The sequence below is a fragment of the Dermochelys coriacea genome, chromosome 3, assembly GCF_009764565.3.
Source record: "Dermochelys coriacea isolate rDerCor1 chromosome 3, rDerCor1.pri.v4, whole genome shotgun sequence".
Classification (NCBI taxonomy): domain Eukaryota; kingdom Metazoa; phylum Chordata; order Testudines; family Dermochelyidae; genus Dermochelys; species Dermochelys coriacea.
In genome coordinates, this window is record NC_050070.1 from 13,523,456 (window position 1) to 13,542,920 (window position 19,465).

The following is a 19,465-nucleotide window of genomic DNA, read 5'->3' on the forward strand; positions in this document are numbered from 1 at the left end:
CTGAACCGTGGTCTCCCAAGTCTCCGGTTATCACCCTAGCCACTGAACCATTCTCCCTCTCCATTAGTATTTATTTATTTATTTGTAAACCTGGTTTAAATTGATGAAGAATGTCCATTCATAAAGTTGCACTGGTTTAGCTAAATCGGTGTAACATCACACCTATAGTGAAACCAGTGCAAGGTTGTGTGTTTAGCAGATCCACATAGGTTTATTCCAGCACACACATTCTTTTGGTGATCCACTTCTGGTGCAAATTATGTATTTCAGTAGAGCTGTGCCCATATAGAGGTTTTGACCCCGGATATTATCCATCAGTATCTTGTAGGCTCCACCCTGGTTTGCATCTTGTTTGTTGTTGCATCCCCTATCTCTGATCTGCCAAGAATGCCAGAGTCGCCCTCTCATTTGGTTTTTTCTCCGCTTCCCACCTTATTGCCTTCTTCCATGCTTCCCACTTTGTATGGGACTTTTGACCAAATCTTAAGCACATGTATGGTGGAATAAACATTTGTACAGTATCTAGACTAGCATTTACAAGTGAGTTGGTTAATTTGAGTTAATTGGCAATCAAAACATTTGAGTTAGAACAGGACCACAGATTCTCGACTAAACAAGCCCACTAGCTTCATTCAGGGATCTCACAATTTAATTACTGTTAGTTTCCAATTTGTAACGCTGTCATAAATATAAGGGGAAGGGTAAACACCTTTAAAATCCCTCCTGGCCAGAGGAAAAATCCTTTCACCTGTAAAGGGTTAAGAAGCTAGGATAACCTTGCTGGCACCTGACCACAATGACCAATGAGGAGACAAGATACTTTCAAAGCTGGAGGGAGGGAGAAACAAAGGGTCTGTCTTTCTGTGTGATGCTTTTGCCAGGGACAGAACAGGAATGGAGTCTTAGAACTTAGTAAATAATCTAGCTAGATATGCGTTAGATTATGATTTCTTTAAATGGCTGAGAAAATTAAGCTGTGCTGAATAGAATGGATATTCCTGTCTTTGTGTCTTTTTGTAACTTAAGGTTTTGCTGAGAGGGATTCTCTATGTTTTGAATCTAATTACTCTGTAAGGTATTTACCATCCTGATTTTACAGAGGTGATTCTTTTTACCTTTTCTTACATTAAAATTCTTCTTGTAAGAAATTGAATGTTTTTTTCATTGTTCTTAAGATCCAAGGGTTTGGGTCTGTGGTCACCTATGCAAATTGGTGAGGATTTTTATCAAGCCTTCCCCAGGCAGGGGGGTGCAAGGTTTTGGTGAGGATTTTGGGGGGAAAGACGTTTCCAAACAACGCTTTCCCAGGAAACCCAGTCAAACATTTGGTGGTGGCAATGGAAGTCCAAGGGCAAAGGGTAAAATAGTTTGTACCTTGGGGAAGTTTTAACCTAAGCTGGTAAAAGTAAGCTTAGGAGGTTTTCATGCAGGTCCCCACATCTGGATTCTAGAGTTCAGAGTGGAGAAGGAACCTTGACACACGCATAGGATCCTCATCAAAGAGCTACAGTTACATGGTTTGGTTTAGCTTCTTGTTTATTTGAACCACCACTAGTTCTCATTTGAATTTGTCTGGATCATATTTCCAATATGCAAATTAGCCAATTTGTTTAAAACATTAATGGGACACAAGTTCCTTAACTTTTTTCCTTAGCTGGTGGCAGCTCTAGAGCAAGGATCATTTTTCATCCAAACTGAGAATATGGTTACAACATCATCCCACATATCTCACCACTCCATATAGTCACTATCTTTCATCAAGGGTGATGTGTGGGCAATTACTGTGGCTATGATTGATGGTCAAATGGCAGCCAGCAGGAAGTGAGGTGACCTACAACATATGCACTTATCTTGCTTGCCATGGAGCCCTGCCCCATGTAAGCCCCCTGCCTGCAGGAGGAGTGGGTGGGCATTGCTGGGTATAAGCCCCTCTGGCGTTCTGCCTCACACAAAGGTGCTGTGTAAGTGCCCTATGGCCGTGTGGGCACTTTCAGTCACTGAGCTGAAGTGGTTTCTGAAGAGCAGCTCCATGCCCTGGGGGGAAAGACTAATGCAGTGTCTCTCATGCGGCCATGAGGGGGTTTTCCTGCAGCCACAACAACCTCCTGGGCAGAGATGGGGCGAGAGGGGGAGAGACGAAGAAGCATTGGCTTCAGCCCTGGGGTGCTTGGGAGGTGGGCTTCAGGATTTAGGGAGCCTGGCTGTGCAGACCAGGGCTCCAGCCATGGGGCTTCAGGTGCCAACACCTGGCTTCTGCCCCCAGCTCTGGGCTCTGGCCACTGGCACTGACCCCAACCCTGGCCATGCAGCTCCTGACCTGTCAGGCAGTGACCCCCAACTCTGTCCATGTGGCCCTGGCTTCAGTGCAGGCTCCAATCTCTGGCTCTGGCAGCATAATGCCAGCCCCAAGCTCTAACCGCCAAACCTGGGGATAGCCGCTGGCCCAGACCCTGGTAGCTGGACACGCACTCCAACGCCCTGGCCGCTGACCCCAGGTGCCAATCCCCAGCCTCGGCCATGCTGCAGTGGGCCCTGGCTGTGCGGCACCAGGCGCTGACCCTGGGATCAGGCAGATGCTGGCCCAGGCCACCGATCCCGAGCTCTGGCTGCAGCCTCCAGCCCCGGCAGTGCAGGTCCTGCTTTCTCTTCTTAACAGGCCACCCCCTGCTACAGGCTTTCCTGATAACCCTGCACTGATCACGTCACTGCTAAGCTTCACCCAATATCTTCCTTGGTGGCTGAGTACCCTCCTCACACCCAGCTTCTTCCTATCTGGCCCAAGAAATGACCTGTTTGCAGCTGCCATCCTCACTTGCCACCATCTTAGGTGTTGCAAAGCAGAATGCAATAACACCTAACTTTTAGTAACTTAGAAAATCACCAGAACAGCACTGCGATCCACAAAGTCTGAGTTAGGCACACAGATTCCCTATACAATGAATGCGGGGAGCTAGGCACCTTGCAATTGATTCACAAAAGTCAGCATGCTAGGCAGGGAGCTGCCTAAATTAGCCAATGGTAAATAGGTCCCTAAGTATGGGCTGCAGGGAGGCACCTAGCTCTGCTAGCAATTCACAAGCAGAAACCCTCTCCTGGAGTCAGGGAGCTTAGGTGCTTAACTCAGTGTTAGGTGCCTGCCTCATTCCATGCAAAACAGTAGGAGGAGGAGGTGCTCATGCCATTGCCTGCCTTATAACTTTTAGCCCAGTGGTTAGAGCACTCACCTGGATGTTGGAGACACAGGTTCAACTCCCCCCTCAGGCAAAGGGGGAACAAAAGACTGGGAAGGCATCTCCCACCTCTCAAGCGAGTGTGAGACACAATGAGTGATGGGCTATTCTGAAGTAGGGCTCTCTCAGTCTCTCCTGCTGAAGCTGTTCCACTTTGGAGACGAGTCTTTGTGTCACAGAGGAGAGAATGAAAATCTCTTATCCTGTTGGTCAGGGCACTCACCTGGGAGATCCAGAGGCTGCTCCCCCTGCTACAGTGACTAATTATTTATTCAAAGTGGAACAGCTTCAACAGGAAAGGTTGAAGGAGACTATCCCATTGCCGGATGGTGAGCGCACTTTCTTGAGAGGTAGCAAACCCCTGTTCAAATCTCTTCTCTGCCTCAGGGGGAACTGAAACATCCCAGCTGAGTGCTCTAATTACTGGGCTAAATGTTATAAAGTGGATACCACCACCTCTGCCTCCTCCATTGGACTCGAAATGTGAGATAGGAAGGTGAACACTCCAGGTCATGGATTGCATGGGGGCTTAGGCAGGAGATACGTGTCCAGATGCCTAGAAAGAGGCAGAAACATATGAGCCTCAGGAATGTTTACTCTGAAAATTTCGGCACAAATGAGTTCAGGCACTTACAGGGTTTAGGAGGATCTCAGTGGAGCCTAAAATTAGTAGTTAGGACCCTAAACCTCTCTGGGGGTGAATCCCCCCATAAGATCTTATAGAACCACAGAAATGTAAGGCTGAAAGGAACCTTAAGATCATCTAGTCCAGCCCCTGCCCTGAGGCAGGATTAAGTACAAGCTTGTCTTAGCTGGCCACATAACTCAATGCATGACCATGTGAAGTTGAAAGCATAGCATCCCTTGCAATAGAATTAATCTTTATGCATGATTAATAGCTACTTGCTGTGGACAAGTTTATAGTGACACAACAACCTTGTCACAGGGTCCACTCACTGTTAGGGCACCTTCTCCTGGGCTTTCTAGGGATTAGCTCTTTCTAGGGCTGATGATCCCTTCTGCTGCTTGTTTCACACTCTACTACTCCTCTCTCTCCCAGTCCATGTGACTGCAAGTGCTCCTTCTTTGTGACTTGGCCCTCTGCCCGGGTCACGATGCATCTTTCCCTGTTCTGTGGTATCAAATCTTTCTAACAAATGGGCTCAGGCAGCCTTCCCATTCACTGCCCAACTGGTGCAACTTCCCTGCCACCCCTTCCACTAGCAGCTTCCTGGCTTTATAAACCCTGCCTAGCTCCTCCCTCCTCAGCTAAGCTCCCTCATTCAGTCAGGGGATGGCTTGTCTGGTTAATGGGCCCTCTTCTTAGCCTGCATTAACCCCTTCAGGAAAAGTGTAGGGTGAACACCCATCACAACAATAAATGTTGATGGGAAAAGGTACAAAAGGGAGACAGAAAGATTGAATTAGTCCAAACGAAAAGGCCTAGTGATATAACATAAGGACGGTGTTAAGATCATGCCTGGTAAACAACCATGGGACCAGAAATCTATGAACCAAAAGTGATGTGTTGGCAATTAGGCCTAACTGGTGGACAAAATAATGAGGGGATGGGCTATTCCACACACCACTCCCTTTTGGAGTTCTTTAAAATAGTAAAGACAGTGGGAGGAAAATACAGACAGAGGAGCACACTGCTTGACTGAAAGACAAGAGAAAGAAAAGGCATGAGCTTCACCATCATAGCTGCCCACCCCAACTATCTCCATTGGGACTCCAGCATCTAGCCTGACACCCTTGTGCCTTCTTCATCCTAATACGGGGAGATGTCCCAACCAGACCAAGCCAGAAAGCAGGATTCAGATGATACCTCTGGCTAAATTCCAAATGTCACCTGAGATATGAGACTGTTTCCCTGGGGCCACTGTGTCCTACACCTTCCCTATGTATATTTCCTCTCCCTCCCCCCACTTTTCCTTCTGTCTAATAACAATGTTTTAGTCAGCCAAGACTGCATATTTTACAACACTACTGTAAGCCTATGACCAGAAAGAGACAGCTAAAAGCAATGTCCTAAAGAGCCCAATACTTACACAAGTTTGCCAGGTCTCTCACTGGCTTATAAGACCATTTTGCTGAGTTTGTGTTTCTCCAGCAGCAAGGTTGCAAGTGAGAGTCAACACCAGAGACAGAAGCTGCATTTTCTCTCCTTGCTGTTCTTTTCTTCCCCTTTTCATGTGTATGTCTTGTTTCGTCTTCTCAGAAATGGAGTTGGACTTTAATAACAGCAACAATAGCTCCAGCCCATCTCAACTGATTTCTACTCGTCCCACCCAAAAGTAGTTATTGCCATCTGCCATATTATTTAAGAGACTATCAGAGAAGAGGGGTATGTGTGTGTGCGTGTGCAGGAGGGAGGCTCTTTTTAAATACTCCCTACAGCTAAAGGAACAGGAACACAGGATATTGTTAAAATAAACCTTACTTAAAGCATTTGAATTGTAATGTATTCATGGTGTTTCCTTATCTTTAATAAAAGGTTTAAAAGAATGTGTTTGCCATGGTACTAAACAGGCTGAGGCCTCTATATATCATTTGGCATTTGTTATACAACACCATATAATATTGGCCAGGGATAGGAGCAAGTTAACATCTGTGACTCTTTGGGCCCATATGCTCCCTCTAAATTGATACAATAGATGAAAACTACTCTATAAATGTAATACATGATTATTAGATCTTGCTCTAGTATGGGGCTGTTTTCTGCCTCCCAAGTGCCCCCTCATGACTAGGGTTGCTTATGTGGCTACCTCTATTGCTCCTTCATCCAGCCCCTTTAAAAACTCACACAGTCCCCAGGGACCTTCTAAACTCAAGCCTTTCATTGAATCTTCACTAGTTCTTCTCAGGCTGACAACAGTCTGCCAAAAAAACCCACAACTCAAACATCCAAACAAACACACAGTTTTTCAGCTCATCTTCCCTTCTTCAACAGCCAGTTTAAGCTTCTTCAAGGCTTTATCTGGCTAGGGCTCTGCAGAAGCCCAACTTGCTCCTCAGAGCAGCTCCTTCCACCAGCCCCAGCTGGCTTCCAAACCAAAAAGTAGGACAGGCCCCACTACAGCTTCTTGCTGCCTTTTATTTTGGAATCACCTGATTCCTCTTTGTTGGGGCTCATCTTGTAATCAGGATTGTCTTGGGCCCAGGCACTCCAGCCTATGGGCAAGCCACCCAGTTACACTTGGGACTGGGGGGAAATATTTTACAATGGCTGAATAATAACTATAGTTCTGGGCAATGATGATTGCTGGTTTGAAGAAATGGATCTTTCACAACATTGCAAGAGTTATATATGGTTTTATTGTTTTCTGGTAGAAATTAGCAGGTTACAGTGGTTTCTAAGGCCTAGAGTAAAATGCTATTAAGATAGGTCACATGTATCTGGGAGGGATAAGCAGTAGGACAGAGTGAGATTGAGTTTTTGTGACTTTCCCAAGAAGCTGTAGTTTATCTGCATGGCACAGCACAGATCTTATGGGGCATTGGGGGTGTGGTAAACCCAACCGCCGGGGTGAGGTCCAGTTCGGAGCTGGTAATTCCAGGAGGAGGATGGAAAGTGAACCTCTGCAGGAGGCTTGTAAAAAAGAGGAAGAGCTCCATTTTTGCAAGAGTCTCGCCTGCACAGATCCTCCGACCTGTTATAAAATTCACCAAGGATGGAAGGATTTCAAAAGTAGCAGCAACACAACAGATTTGAGTTTTAACTCTAGGAAAGAGTTGTAGATAAGCGCTTAGCAATTATGAATTAGTTCATCCTCACAACACCATCTCAGAAAGCAAGTGTTATCACCTCCATTTTACAGATGGGAAAATATGGCGTAAAGTGGGTAAGTGACCTCTTTGAGGTCACACCAGATGTAACGGGCAAAGGAAGGACTAGAAATCAAAAGCTCCCCATTCCTAGTACCTTGCTCAGTCCACCAGACCATAAGGTCATCCAGGCAAGCTATTGCCCATATGAAAGGGGACAGACAGAACCTCCTGAACAACCTAAAGGCTGGAAGGGAGCACTCTGTATTCTCTCTAAGGAGCATTTTAGCTTGTTCAAGGAATGGCAATGACAGGTTTTGGAAAGAGCCATCTCCAGCTCTCCTTTGGCTCAGGGTCCAGAATCCACGGCCACTAAGGTTTCAGAGTGTCTGGTTCTGGATTTTGGTCCATCTCTGAAAACAATGTGATTTTCATGCTTATTCAGCATGTCTCTTATTCAGACAGGGATTGGAAGTGCAATGGAAGTAACAAACTCAACCCACAGGGACAAGGAATATCTAGCATTCCTTTGGAGTGTATCTGCCAGCCAACTGTGGAGCAGCACTGAGAGAGTTTCGCCCAGCCCTTCCTTGAATGCAAAGGCAGACTGAGATCCAACATGATGCCTTAGAAGGGGGAAGATACAAGACAAAGGCAAACTGCTGTCCTTGAAGGGAAGTTACCTGCTGAAAAAGGCATGAATGCCCCATTCTTCACAAACTTTCCATCTGTGCTGAGGAAATGCTGAGGATAGAATTCTCCAGGCTTCTCCCACTGAGTCTTGTCACACAAAACAGAGGCCAGTAAGGGGATGATATAAGTACCCTAAAAAGCATCACAAAATAAAAATTAGAACAGTCAAAACTTTTCCATTGAACTGTGATTTCAACCAAAAAAAAAGGTATTTTGTTGGCAACAAAAAAAATTCATGGAAAAATTCCATTTTCGGCAAAATTTTCCTCAAACTAAAATTTTTTACTGATAACCAACATTTTTACTAAGAACTATTTTCGAAAATATAAAATTTTCACAAAAAATTATTTTTAATCCCAGAAACAGCTTCTCTGTTTTTTTCCTGGAAATTTCTGTGAAATTGAAAAAAAAACCAACCCTCAATTAAAAATAAAATCCTTAAAATAAATAATAAAAATATTTGCATTTTTCTACCAGCTCTAATAAAAATATCAAATTGAGCATAAACTGTGAGCTTCATTCAGAAAGATAACAAGCCAGATCATCAGATGGTGTAAACTGGCATAGCTCTGCTCACTTCATTTACACCAGCTGAGGATCTGATCCAGGAACAGTATCCTGCAGATATATCCATTCTGGGGTGCCCAGAGAAGGGCTCTTTCCACTTCTCACCCTGCCTTCTTAATATTTCATGTCTTCATAATTGACAATTGCTCAGGACAGCACCCCCCTGCCCTCTTTCCCATAAACATATCAGAGGTTTGATCCAGAGCACTGCAGACATCACTGCATGTATTACTTTGTGGTTTGTCTTATCTGAGCTCAGCAGCTACAAAGTTTAAAGTTTGATTAGTCTGTGGATGGGAGTTGTCCAGATTAAGTCAAGAATGCTGCCAGAAGTGGTGTGGCTGGCTTCCTGCCCTATGAGCCAGAACTGATTGTGTTGGGTAGGAGGTGGTGGTGTGCTGTTTAGGAAGGACTCAGCTTCAGTGAACTCATTACCACATTTGAAGGCAAAGTGCTCACAGAGCATTCAATCTGCTGTCAGTTTCATGATAAAACATCTTTAGTTTCTCTTAAATTAAAGAGAAAAGGGAATGTTCAAAAAATGTCCTCCCTTATTCAAATCTGCTTATGTGATTGTGTGTCTCTCTGGGGTTGTGCTAGCCCCAGTGAGGAGAAGGGCCTACTATCTTATCAAGAGCTATCAGAGTAACTTCTTTAGCTCCAGTTAGATGGGCTAGCATTTTTGATGTTGAAGCCCCCAGGTTCAATCCCTACTGATCACCATGGTATTTATGTGCATGAGGTCATGTGATTTCTTGTCTGGAGGAATTTAAATAATCCATTTTTATTCTGTTTTAATTGGTGAGTTTAAAAGTCCTGGTAATTAAAGTACCTCTTAAAAACTTACTTTAGGAATAACATAGCCGTTAAGTCTGACATCCTCAGTGGTCTCATGAGGCAAACTCATTGGCAGGATATTAGCAAACCTCTGAATTTCATGGATAACTGCGTCTGTGTACGGCATTTGTGTCCGATGTTCATAACGAAGCTGGGCAGATCCTATAACTCTTTCGATCTCTTCATGGACTTTTTCTGAACAATTAAAAGAGAGTGAAAGCAGGTGCTCAGATACTATGGTGGTGGGAACCCCTATGAGAAACTAGACAGAGCGAAGAAAACATACAACTGACACCTAGTAAAGAATATAATCGACACTCTTTAGGACACAAACATCTTGTTTCTAAAATGCTGCTGCTGACAACCTTAGTTACCAAGGCTGAAATGGTACAAGGCTCAGATGGGTAATTTAGGAGCAGAGGTAAGCGTGCCTTTTCTAGCTGTGTAATGTAGTAACCTACTGAGTGCAGAGAAGGTACTGTCTCTGTGCAAAGGATAGGGTTTTTGCTTTGAGGGCTCGATCCTGTGAGGTGCTAAACATCCTCAAGTTCCACGATTAATGAGAGTTGAGTGTGTTCCACATCTGCTATGATCAGGCTCTTGAGGTTTACAATACACTGTGGCCCCTTCCATCCTTAGTGCAGTTCAGGATTTAGGGAGACCCTGTGTGGAGACATTAGGCAGCAAAGAGTGATTTAGTCAGAGAGCTAAATGACCAGGGAAAATTCCAGGGCCCTCTCTGAGTCCAGCAGCCTCAATAAAGAATTCCCTTTACTTTCATGACAGCTGAGTCTGTCTTCTCCCTACTGCGAGGGATGACATCATGCCAGAGGTCTTGCATTTGAACATGGGTGAGGACTGTCTGTATGCATATGGACATAGTTTGTACAAAAGCACGCTCAATACATACAGAGCAGAGTAAAAGAAGTGATGAACAGTCAGAAGGGCTCAGAAATCTTACTCTGAATGGCTGGGTATTTCATCATAAGCAAAAGGCCCCAGCGGAGTGTGGTGGAAGTTGTTTCCATCCCAGCTGTGAATAGATTACTCACCAGGCTTTGCAAATTCTCATTTTTGAAATGGGAATTGGGATTAGATATTTCCTGCAAGTACAAAACTCTCTGTTAAAGTTTAAAGAATATTGGCAATCAGGGAAAATCTGCAATAACTCCCTTTCCCTTTCCCACCCCGTTGGTACCTCCTGCTGCCTGATGAGAAAGGCATCAATGAAACTTCTCTTGTCATTGGGATCTAATTGCTTCAGGTATTCGATGAAAGTCTGCTGAATAAAGGAGTACAGTTCTTCCAGGTTATTAAAGACAGTCTTGTGATTTCCTGGTAGGAACCCAAGGGCGGGAAACATATTGAACACCTAAAGGAAGGGAATAGCACAATTAGCAAAAGGGAACACAGATTATAGTGGTTAACAAATCATTCATGATCAGCCTGTGGCTTTACAGTAATATGTATTGGGTTGATAAGCATGATCTTGTAAATAATAGGGCCTGTTTCTATACGCCTTCCACATGCAGAACTCCCATTGAGGTCAATGAAACAACTCTTGGAATTCATCTCCTTCTTCTGCTTCTTCTTCTTCATATGGCTGGTGTAGATGTTGAGCAAAACTATAATTTTACATTCAGAAGGTTAAGACAGCTAGACTCCTGGGATGTGTCTATAACCTTTGTACCCTAACACTTTATGCTGTCGCTGCCACTGGTGCTGTTGTGTGGATGATAGCAATGGTGGGAGAGCTTGTGTAGAGTGGTCACTGGCCTTTTAACACCTGTGTCAATTGACTTTTAGAAAGGATATAAACTTTCATGATTGGGGCACAAGCCAGTCAGCTAACTGATGGTGGTGAGGATTATGGGCAGGGTTTTCCATGGACAGGTTATTCACTGTAAGCAGGTTTTTCCACCATTGCCCGTCATAAGGGTTCTTGCTTGTTCCCTGGAGCATATGGGGCTGCTTCCTGTTAGAGATGTTAGAGCTGCTCAGCAAGTTTTAGATGAAATGGTTTAATCAGAAAATCCCAAATCACTGAAACTAGAATGTGTCACGGAAGCCTATTGTTTCGATGACATTTTCAACAGGAAAGGTTTTGCAGCTCCAGGATGGAATTTTTGGCCAAGCCTCAAGGGGATGAGGGTGGGACACAATCAATTCCGCAGAATAGCCAATAGCCCTGTGTTTATGGCACTCATGCAGGATATGAGAGACCCAGGTTCAAATGGCTGCTTTGCCTGATTCTCCCACACCCGAGTTGAGGGCCCTAATCACTGTGCTATTGGATAATCTGGGATTAGGATCTCTCTTCTTTGGAAATATTTTGAAATCCCAAAAATGGACACAGGCTAAACCAGACTAACTAATATTACCGTAACCATGGGACTCCCACAAAGCCGGACACTTTCATTAATTAAATGGATAAGTCTGAGAAACTTTGGATCCTCATAATCAAACCGGTGCCCAAGCATTATTGACACAATGACATTGGAAACGGCAACATTCATCATCTTCATGGTGTCAAAGGGGCGTCCTAAAAAACATTAAACAACAACATTCATCATTTTGTTGGTATCCAACAGGTTTCCTACTGGAAACCATTGAAATAACAGACCTCCCCTGCCCCTTTTGGGATGACTTGCATTCCTTGGGACAATAGAAGGGAGCAGTCTCTGGGCTCCTTTAAGCAGAGGCACTACTGGTGTGCAGAGAAGGAGGACTCGTTACACTTTTCCCTTATGTCAGATCCTCAGGTCTGAGATTTGCCTCAGTGAGGAACTGGCCCATTATTTTTAGGCTAATCCCCCAGCACCTTCCACTCCCACCCTTTACAGAGCCACCAATTGCTCCAACTGGTTCAGGCTCCTCCTCTAAATTCTGACTAGCTGGAATCAAAGGCAAGAGTCATGACTGAATTAATTTCCAAGTGAGGTGACTCCATGAGGGTGGGAGAAAGGGGGCTTCACAGGCCAGATGTGGTTAAGGACTTTGAATGATTACCAGTGTTACACTACGAAGCTCAACACGTACTTACCTTTGCGAGATTCAAAATCCTTTATCAGATAAGCACATTCTTCCAGGATTTTGTTTTCAATGGTCCTCCTGCCCATACCAAAATCCCGTAAGGTCGTGAGAGTGAATCTTCTCATCACTTTCCAGTTTTCACCATGAGCAAAAATAACACCTGAAATATCATTCCTTAGATTTGAATATGAGTAGCCAGTGTCAACTAACCTTAAACGTCCATAATGCTCAGCCTCCCAACCACCACAGGTTACATTTTCAGAGCAGTCCACAGCAAGTCGTTATTAATCATGCATAAAGAGTAACTCAATCACAAGGGCTGCTTTGCTTTCAACTTCACTTGGTCATGCATTGAGTTATGTGGCTAGGTAAGACAAGCTTGTATTCAATCCTGCCTCAATGCAGGGGCTGGACTAGATGACCTCAAGGTTCCTTTCAGCCCCTACATTTCTATGGTTCTATAAACTTTATATGGGGGGATTCACAAAGGTACTTAGGGGCCTAATTCGCAATTTTAGGCTCCACTTAGATCCTGCCAAACCCCATAAGTGCCTGAACTCATTTGGTGCCAAAATTTGCAGGATAAACATTCCCTAGGCTCCCATGTTTCTGTCTCTTTCTAGGCATCTGGACACGTATCTCCTGCCTAAACCCCCATGCAATCCATGAACTGGGGTGTTCACTTGCCTATGTCACACTTTGATCCCAATAAAAGAAGCAGAGGTGATGGTCGTGGTACCCACCTTATAACTTTTAGCCCCATAGTTCTAGCACTCACTTGGGATGTGGGAGACCCAGTTTCACTTCCCTCCTGAGGCAGAGAAGAGATTTGAACAGGGGTCTGCTACCTCTCAAGAAGGTGCACTCACCATCCAGCTATGGGATAGTCTCCTTCAACCTCTCCTGTTGAAGCTGTTCCACTTTGAATAATTAGAGTCACTCGAGCAGGGGGAGTGGCCCCTGGATCCCCTGGGTGAGTGCCCTGACCACCAGGCTAAGAGACATTCATTCTCTCACTTGCTGACACAAAGACAGCAGGAGAGATTGAGAGCCCTACTTCAGAATATCCCATCGCTCAGTGGGTTGAGCACTCTCCTGAGAGGTGGGAGATGCCCCTCCCAGTCTTTTTTCCCCCCTCTGCCTCAGGAGGGAATTGAACCTGGGTCTTACATATCCAGGTGAGTGCTCTAACCACTGAGCTAAACGTTATAAGGTGGGCTGTGCCAGCAGCATCTCCTCCTCCTGCTGTTTTGTGTGGATTGTACTGGGACATAGCAGGAGATAGGTGTCCAGAGGCCTAGAAAGATGCAGAAACATAGGAGCCTAAGGCCTGTGAAGGCAAGCACCTAACACTGAGTTACACACCTAAGCTGTCTGACTCCAGGAGAGGGGTTTCTGCTTGCGGATTGCTAGCACATCTAGGTGCCTCCCTGCAGCCCAGACTTAGGAACCTATCCCAGTGAAGGGGCAGGGTTTAGGAAACACCCCTCTCATCAACATCTCCCATTGGCTAATTTAGGCAGTTCCCTGCCTCGCATGCTGGCTTTTGTGAATCAATTGTTAGGTGTCTAGTTCTTCCCTTTCATTGTATAGGGAACCTACATGCCTGACTCAGGCTTTGTGGATTGCAGTGCTGTTCTTGTGATTTTCTAAGTGATTAAAAGTTAGGTGTTATTGCATTCTGCTTTGCAATGCCTACGATGGTAGCAAGCGAGGATGGCAGCTGCAAACAGGGAGTTTCTTGGAGTTTCCAGATAGGAGGAAGCTGGGCGTGAGGAGGGTACTCAGCCACCAAGGAAGATACTGGGTAAAGCTTAGCGGTGGCGTGATCAGTGCAGGGTTATCAGGGAAGCCTGTAGCAGGGGGTGGCCTGTTAAGAAGAGAAAGCAGGATCTGGGAGGATGCAGGGAAAGCCAGGACCAAGGAGGTGAGTTCAAAGAGGAAGCCTTGAATGGGGAGCTATCACATGAGATTTAAGGGCAGCAGCCTCACTGGTTAATCAGAGAAACCTGCTGCGTCCCTGCAAACCTGTCAGTCATGGAGGTCTGCAAAGTCCAGGTACTCCGTTGCCTCTGGGGTTATTGGAAAAGAAAGTAGGTGGGTTTAGTGTACACGTTCTGCAGTGCAGACAGCCAGGAGTAGGCAAGCCTAATTTCTTTTTCTTTGAGTCTTTTTGTAACTGTTGTAACTTGCAGGGGTTTTGTGCAGTGTTTCCACACTGACGTCTGCAAAGGGTATGAGATGGTTGCCTCCAAGTCTTCCCGCTCCTTTATTTTCACCTCAGATTTGGTTTTGTGACCTTACATTACATTTACTGGGTCTCTATCTTGCACCCATAGACAGGGATGGACTTACTCCATCGTTTAATAATGCCCCTTTGTCTATCTCCTGTAACATTTTTGTGTCGAGTCCCCAGTGTCTTGGTCTTATCTTTGGAAGCAACAGAACTGCTTCATGGAAGTATACAAGTAAAAATGTATGCTCTCCAAACTGTTCCGATTTCTTAACCCTGCAGAACACACCCCTGACAGAAGAAGAATGTTTCCAATGGTCAGAGCATAAAACAGTCTTATCATTAGGTAAGAGAGAAAAGAAATCTCACCATTTCCTCTTGAAAATTTTTCAAATATTGGGATTCTAGGCCTTTCTGCAAACGCATCTGCCTGGTTCACAAGAGCCTCCTTCACCATCTTGTATCCCGACAGCACCACCATTTTCTTGGGTCCCATCTGAATGTTGAAGACTGGGCCATATTTCTCAGACAGCTTAAATATAGGGGTGGGGTGGGGGGAAGCATTATATGTTTCCATGCTACTGTTATACCAACTGTTGGGTTTCAATTGATTTTAAAACATATAAGCTAGAGCTGTTTTTTTTTCTTCTGCCTGCAAATATAGCTGAATGAACAAGTGCCAAGTTCAGCATCCAGACAGGAGACCGTTATACACACTGCTGCTCTCTTGCTGTTGTTTATTTTGTTTGGAAAAAGCATTATAAGGTTTTTAAGTTTTGCTATAATATGGGCATAGAGCTTAAGAATGCCTAGTACATAGAGTGTCCAATGCCCACTGAAACAATCTTTAATGTACCCTCACAACACCCTATGAGGTAGGAAAGTGCTATCAGCCCATTTTACAGGCAGGGAACTGAGGCACAGAGTGACTTGCCCAAGGTCACACAGGAAGTCTTTGGCAGAACAGGGAATTGAAGACAAGTCTCCAAGTCCTAGGCTAGTGTCCTACTTATTGAAACACGGGACCAGGTTTTGCACTAATGTCTATGACAAACTTACCATGTACATGTATTACTTTTGTAACCCTGTTAAAAAAATAGGCTCTACAAATGACACACTGCTTGGCTCCCTGGGAATTGCCCGCAGGAGGGAATAATGTAAAGGATTACCTATATCTGGTTTTACCTGCATACAGCAATTACAGACAATATAATGGGCTACAGTATACCATTAGAGCTGGACAGGAACTTATTTCCTTTTCACACATACAAATTTGACAAAAATTATTTTTATTGACATTTTTCAGGATTTCATTTAAAAAAAAATATTTTTTGATTAAAGCAAAACAAAACAATTAACAATAAATGAATTATTTTGTGACCAACTTTACTGAGAGTAGTTCTTTCACCTTGGCCTTGAAAAAAATTGATAGTGTATCAGTGGTTTTACTTTAGATGGGCTTGTTATTGTTATTATAAATGGCACCAAATATATGCTCCGTGCTTTGAAGACAAATAAGAATACAAGGTGCTTTCCCTGAATAGCTGACAAGCTATGGCTCCAATCTTGCTTTGAAAGAGGCTTGTGCAGACCCTTCTATCTGCATGGACTCTCATTATTATTATTTATCATCGGTGTTACTGAAGCATCTAGGAGCCCCAGTCAGGACCAGGACTCCATTGTGCTAGATGTTGTACAAACACAGAACATAACAATGGGCCTTGCTCAAAGGGGCATAAAATCTATGTACCACTGGGTTCAGCATGACGACACGAGCACAGGGGTCTGTGCTAGCAGATCCAGATGCAGGATCAAGGCCCAGATAGACAATGAAGAGATGAAGGATGGGGCCTGGGATACAGCAAGAGGCAAGTGATGAGATGTGACTCTATCAGGCCATCTAATATAAGCTCTTCAGCACACGGGCTGTCTCAGAAGAATGACCATACTGGGTCAGACCAATGGTCCAGCTAGCCCAGTGTCCTGTCTTCTGGCAGCTGCCAGTACCAGATGCTTCAGAGGGAATGAACATTCCCGGGCTATTTTGAGTGATCCAGCCCTGGTCATCCAGTCCCACATTCTGACACTTGTAGGTTTTGGAACACCCAGCCCATGGGGTTGCATCCCTGGCCATCTTGGCTAATAGCCATTGATGGCCCTATCCTCCATGAACTTATCTAATTTTTTTTTAATCCAGTTATGCTTTTGGTCTTCCAGCTACTGGATCTCATTATGCCTTTGTTGGATAACTTCATGGACCCCCTATTGTCAGATACTTTCTCCTTGTTCAGGTGCTTATAAACTATCAAATCACCTTTTAACCTTCCCTTGGTGAAACAGACCAACCTTCTTTGGTCTCTTCTTTTATGATGTGTTTTCCAGACCTCTAGTCGTTTCTGTTTCTCTTCCTTGAACCTGGTTCCATTTGTCAGCCCGCTTTCCATTTGTCAGCAGGAACCATGGTGGGTTGGAGGTGGGCTGGGGGAGGCAGCGGGGCCCAGGGATGATGGAGGAATGAATGCAGGGCCAGGAAGGCAGAAGGGCCAGGGGGAATGGGGCGGGGGTTGGATGTGAGCTGGGGGAGGCAGCAAGGGCCACTATGCCGAAACCAGTGCTCGCTGCCACGCAACTGGAGCTGGGGATCGGCACCTAGGGCCAATGTCTGCTGGAGCCCAGGGTCAGCGCCTGCTGCCACACAGCTGGGGCTTGGGATCTGCACCCAGGGTCAGCGGCCAGGGCTGGGAGTTGGAGTGTGCGTCCGGCAATTGGTGCCTGGGCCAGTGGCGGCCACCAAGGTTTGGGGTTGGAACCTGGGGCTGGGGTTGGTGCCAGTGGCCAGAGCCTGGAGCTGGGGGCAGGAGCTGGGTGTTGCACCCGAAGCACCATTGCTGGCACCCTGATCTGCACAGCCAGGCTCCCTAAGTCCTGCCACTGGAGCCGCCTCCCAACTACCCCAGGGGCTGAAACCCCCATAGATAGAGAGGAGAACTCACCTTCCTCCTGCAGCGTTGTCCCCTTTCCCCCTGCTCATCTCCAGGGGCTGTGCCAATGCTTTGCCATCTCCCCCTCCCCCATCACCACCTAGGAGGCTGTCATGGCCGCAGGAAAACCCCCTGGTGGCCGCTTGAGAAACACCTTCTTGTTAACTGTTTGAAATGGGCCAGCTTGATTACATTGGCCTTATTAGCACTACAAAAGTGATCTCCACCCCTTCTTGTCAACTCTTGAGAATAGCCCACTTCGACCTTAATTGAATTGGCTTGTTAGCACTGACCCCCCGCACACACTTGGTAAGGCAACTCCCATCTTTTCGTATGCTGTGTATTTATACCTCTCTACTGTATTTTCCACTCCATGCATCTGATGAAGTGGAATTTAGTGCACGAAAGTTTATACCCAAATAAATTTGTTAGTTTCTAGCTGTAGCTCACGAAAGCTTATGCTCAAATAAATTTGTTAGTCTCTAAGGTGCCACAAGTACTCCTTTTCTTTTTGCGAATACAGACTAACATGGCTGCTACTCTGAAACCTTAGTTTCTAAGGTGCCACAAGGACTCCTCATTCATTTTGTTGATACAGACTAACACAGCTGCCCCTCTGAAACCTGTCACTTCAGCTCAGCCATAGAGCACTTACACAGCAAACTCTGTGTGAGGCAAGACCCCAGAGGGGCTTATCCCCAGTCATGCCCACCTGCTCCTGCTGCAGGAAGGGGGCTTACATGGGCAGAACTCCATGGCAGACTGGATAAGAGCACCCTCTGCATGGTCCCTTCATGTCCACCCCCCTGGTTTAGCTTGTACCTCAAGTATTGTTAATTATTATCACTAACGAACTTTTCTGTCACATTCTCTCAGTGACGTGTGACAGGTATGCGCAGCGCTGCTTTAAGATATGTTGAGTGAAGCCCAGCACAGATCAAAGTTCTAGATAGGCTAGATAAATATACATACAATTCAAACACTGGATTAGTCTTTCACCCTGGGCATAAAGCAGCTCTTCAGAGACCGCTTCAGCTCAGTGGCTGAAAGTGCCCACATGGCCATAGGGCATTTACACAACACCTCTGTGTGAGGCAGGAAGACCCCAGAGGGGCTTATCCCCAGCCATGCCCCCCATACCCTGCTCCATGGCAGGCAGGATAAGTTCATCCTCCTCATGGTCCCTTCATGTTCACCCCCCTTACCTGGGTTTAGCCTATACTGCAAGTATTATTAATTATTATCATTAATGAACTTTTCTGTCACATTCTCTCACTGATCTGTGACAGGCTTTAAGATATGTTGCGTGAAGCCCAGCACAGATCAAAGTTCTAGATAGGCCAAATAAACATACATATAATGCCAGACTGAAGGGCCTGATCCCAGATTGGCTGAAGTCAATGGTAAATCAATGATCAATGCCTCACTGACTAGCTAACTCTTAAGCCGTGCTACCCGCGTTTTGTCTGCACTAAGCGTTTCCCCTCGCAGTGCACACTGCTTCTAAAAATGGGGACTCCTGCATTTTACTTAGCTTGCATTTTTCCATCTGCCATTTACAACTATGAGATCAATTATAGCCTACCCAGTCCATCCCATTCGAAACTGTTACCTCAAGCAAAGTTCGATAAGGTCTCTTCAGGTTCAGCTGGTGTAGATTTCCAAGGACGGGTAAAGGTCTTGGTCCTGGGGGGAAATTCAGGCAGACTCTCTTATTCCAGCTCCTTTTCACAGTAAGAATAGAAACAAAAGTTACCACAAACAGCAGCAGTATGACAATTGGATCTGCCAGCGTCATTTCTTTGGGATTAATATCGTACTAGTCAGGAATTTTCCAAAAAAAATGTATGGAAAGAATGCAACCTAATCCAGCTGTGTCCACAAACAAAGTGATCAGCTTTGTTAAAAATGCCTGTACACAATATGTTATATCTCCTCTCCCTATTCCATGATGCCTAACTTAACCCTATTATTGCTGGTGAAAAATCATTTGTTATGAAAACGTTATCTGCAGCTCCTTCCTTTGAAAAATACTGTGGACAGAATGGCTGGACATCCTGGTTTACTGGGATTATACTGGTTCTAGTGAAACTGGGGTTTGAGCAGAACACCGGGACATCTGT

General features: G+C 45.2%; 2 protein-coding genes across 2 annotated transcripts in view; one reads left to right on the plus strand and one right to left on the minus strand.

The window, feature by feature from the left end:
* LOC119853575 (cytochrome P450 2K4-like) overlaps positions 1 to 7,686 on the plus strand; it is a 49,251-nt gene extending 41,565 nt beyond the window's left edge. Inside the window, exon 11 of the mRNA XM_038396799.2 lies at positions 7,460 to 7,686. Coding sequence (XP_038252727.1) covers positions 7,460 to 7,566 — 107 coding nt within the window. The 3' untranslated portion in view covers positions 7,567 to 7,686. The remainder of the gene's footprint in view (positions 1 to 7,459) is intronic.
* Positions 2,047 to 19,252, minus strand: LOC119853576 (cytochrome P450 2K6-like). Its single transcript, XM_038396805.2, has 10 exons — positions 18,955 to 19,252; positions 14,731 to 14,893; positions 12,139 to 12,288; positions 11,477 to 11,637; positions 10,294 to 10,467; positions 10,057 to 10,198; positions 9,106 to 9,290; positions 7,682 to 7,823; positions 6,583 to 6,883; positions 2,047 to 2,419 (listed from the first exon to the last, which is right to left on the minus strand). The coding sequence occupies exons 1-9, from the start codon at positions 19,138 to 19,140 to the stop codon at positions 6,696 to 6,698; spliced, it is 1,491 nt and encodes a 496-aa protein (XP_038252733.1). The 5' UTR covers positions 19,141 to 19,252; the 3' UTR covers positions 2,047 to 2,419; positions 6,583 to 6,695.
* Between the last annotated feature and the right edge of the window lie 213 nt (positions 19,253 to 19,465).

Bases quoted from the DNA above. Each gene is read 5' to 3' on its own strand.
- LOC119853576 (XM_038396805.2), bottom strand. From the start codon at position 19,140: ATGACGCTGGCAGATCCAATTGTCATACTGCTGCTGTTTGTGGTAACT. The intron at 7,824-9,105 runs GTAAGTTTTTAA...GATGCTTTTTAG, and splicing joins ACGGCTATGTTATTCCTAAA to GGTACTTATATCATCCCCTT. The intron at 6,884-7,681 runs GTAACTTCCCTT...ATTTTATAACAG, and splicing joins ATTCATGCCTTTTTCAGCAG to GTCGGAGGATCTGTGCAGGC.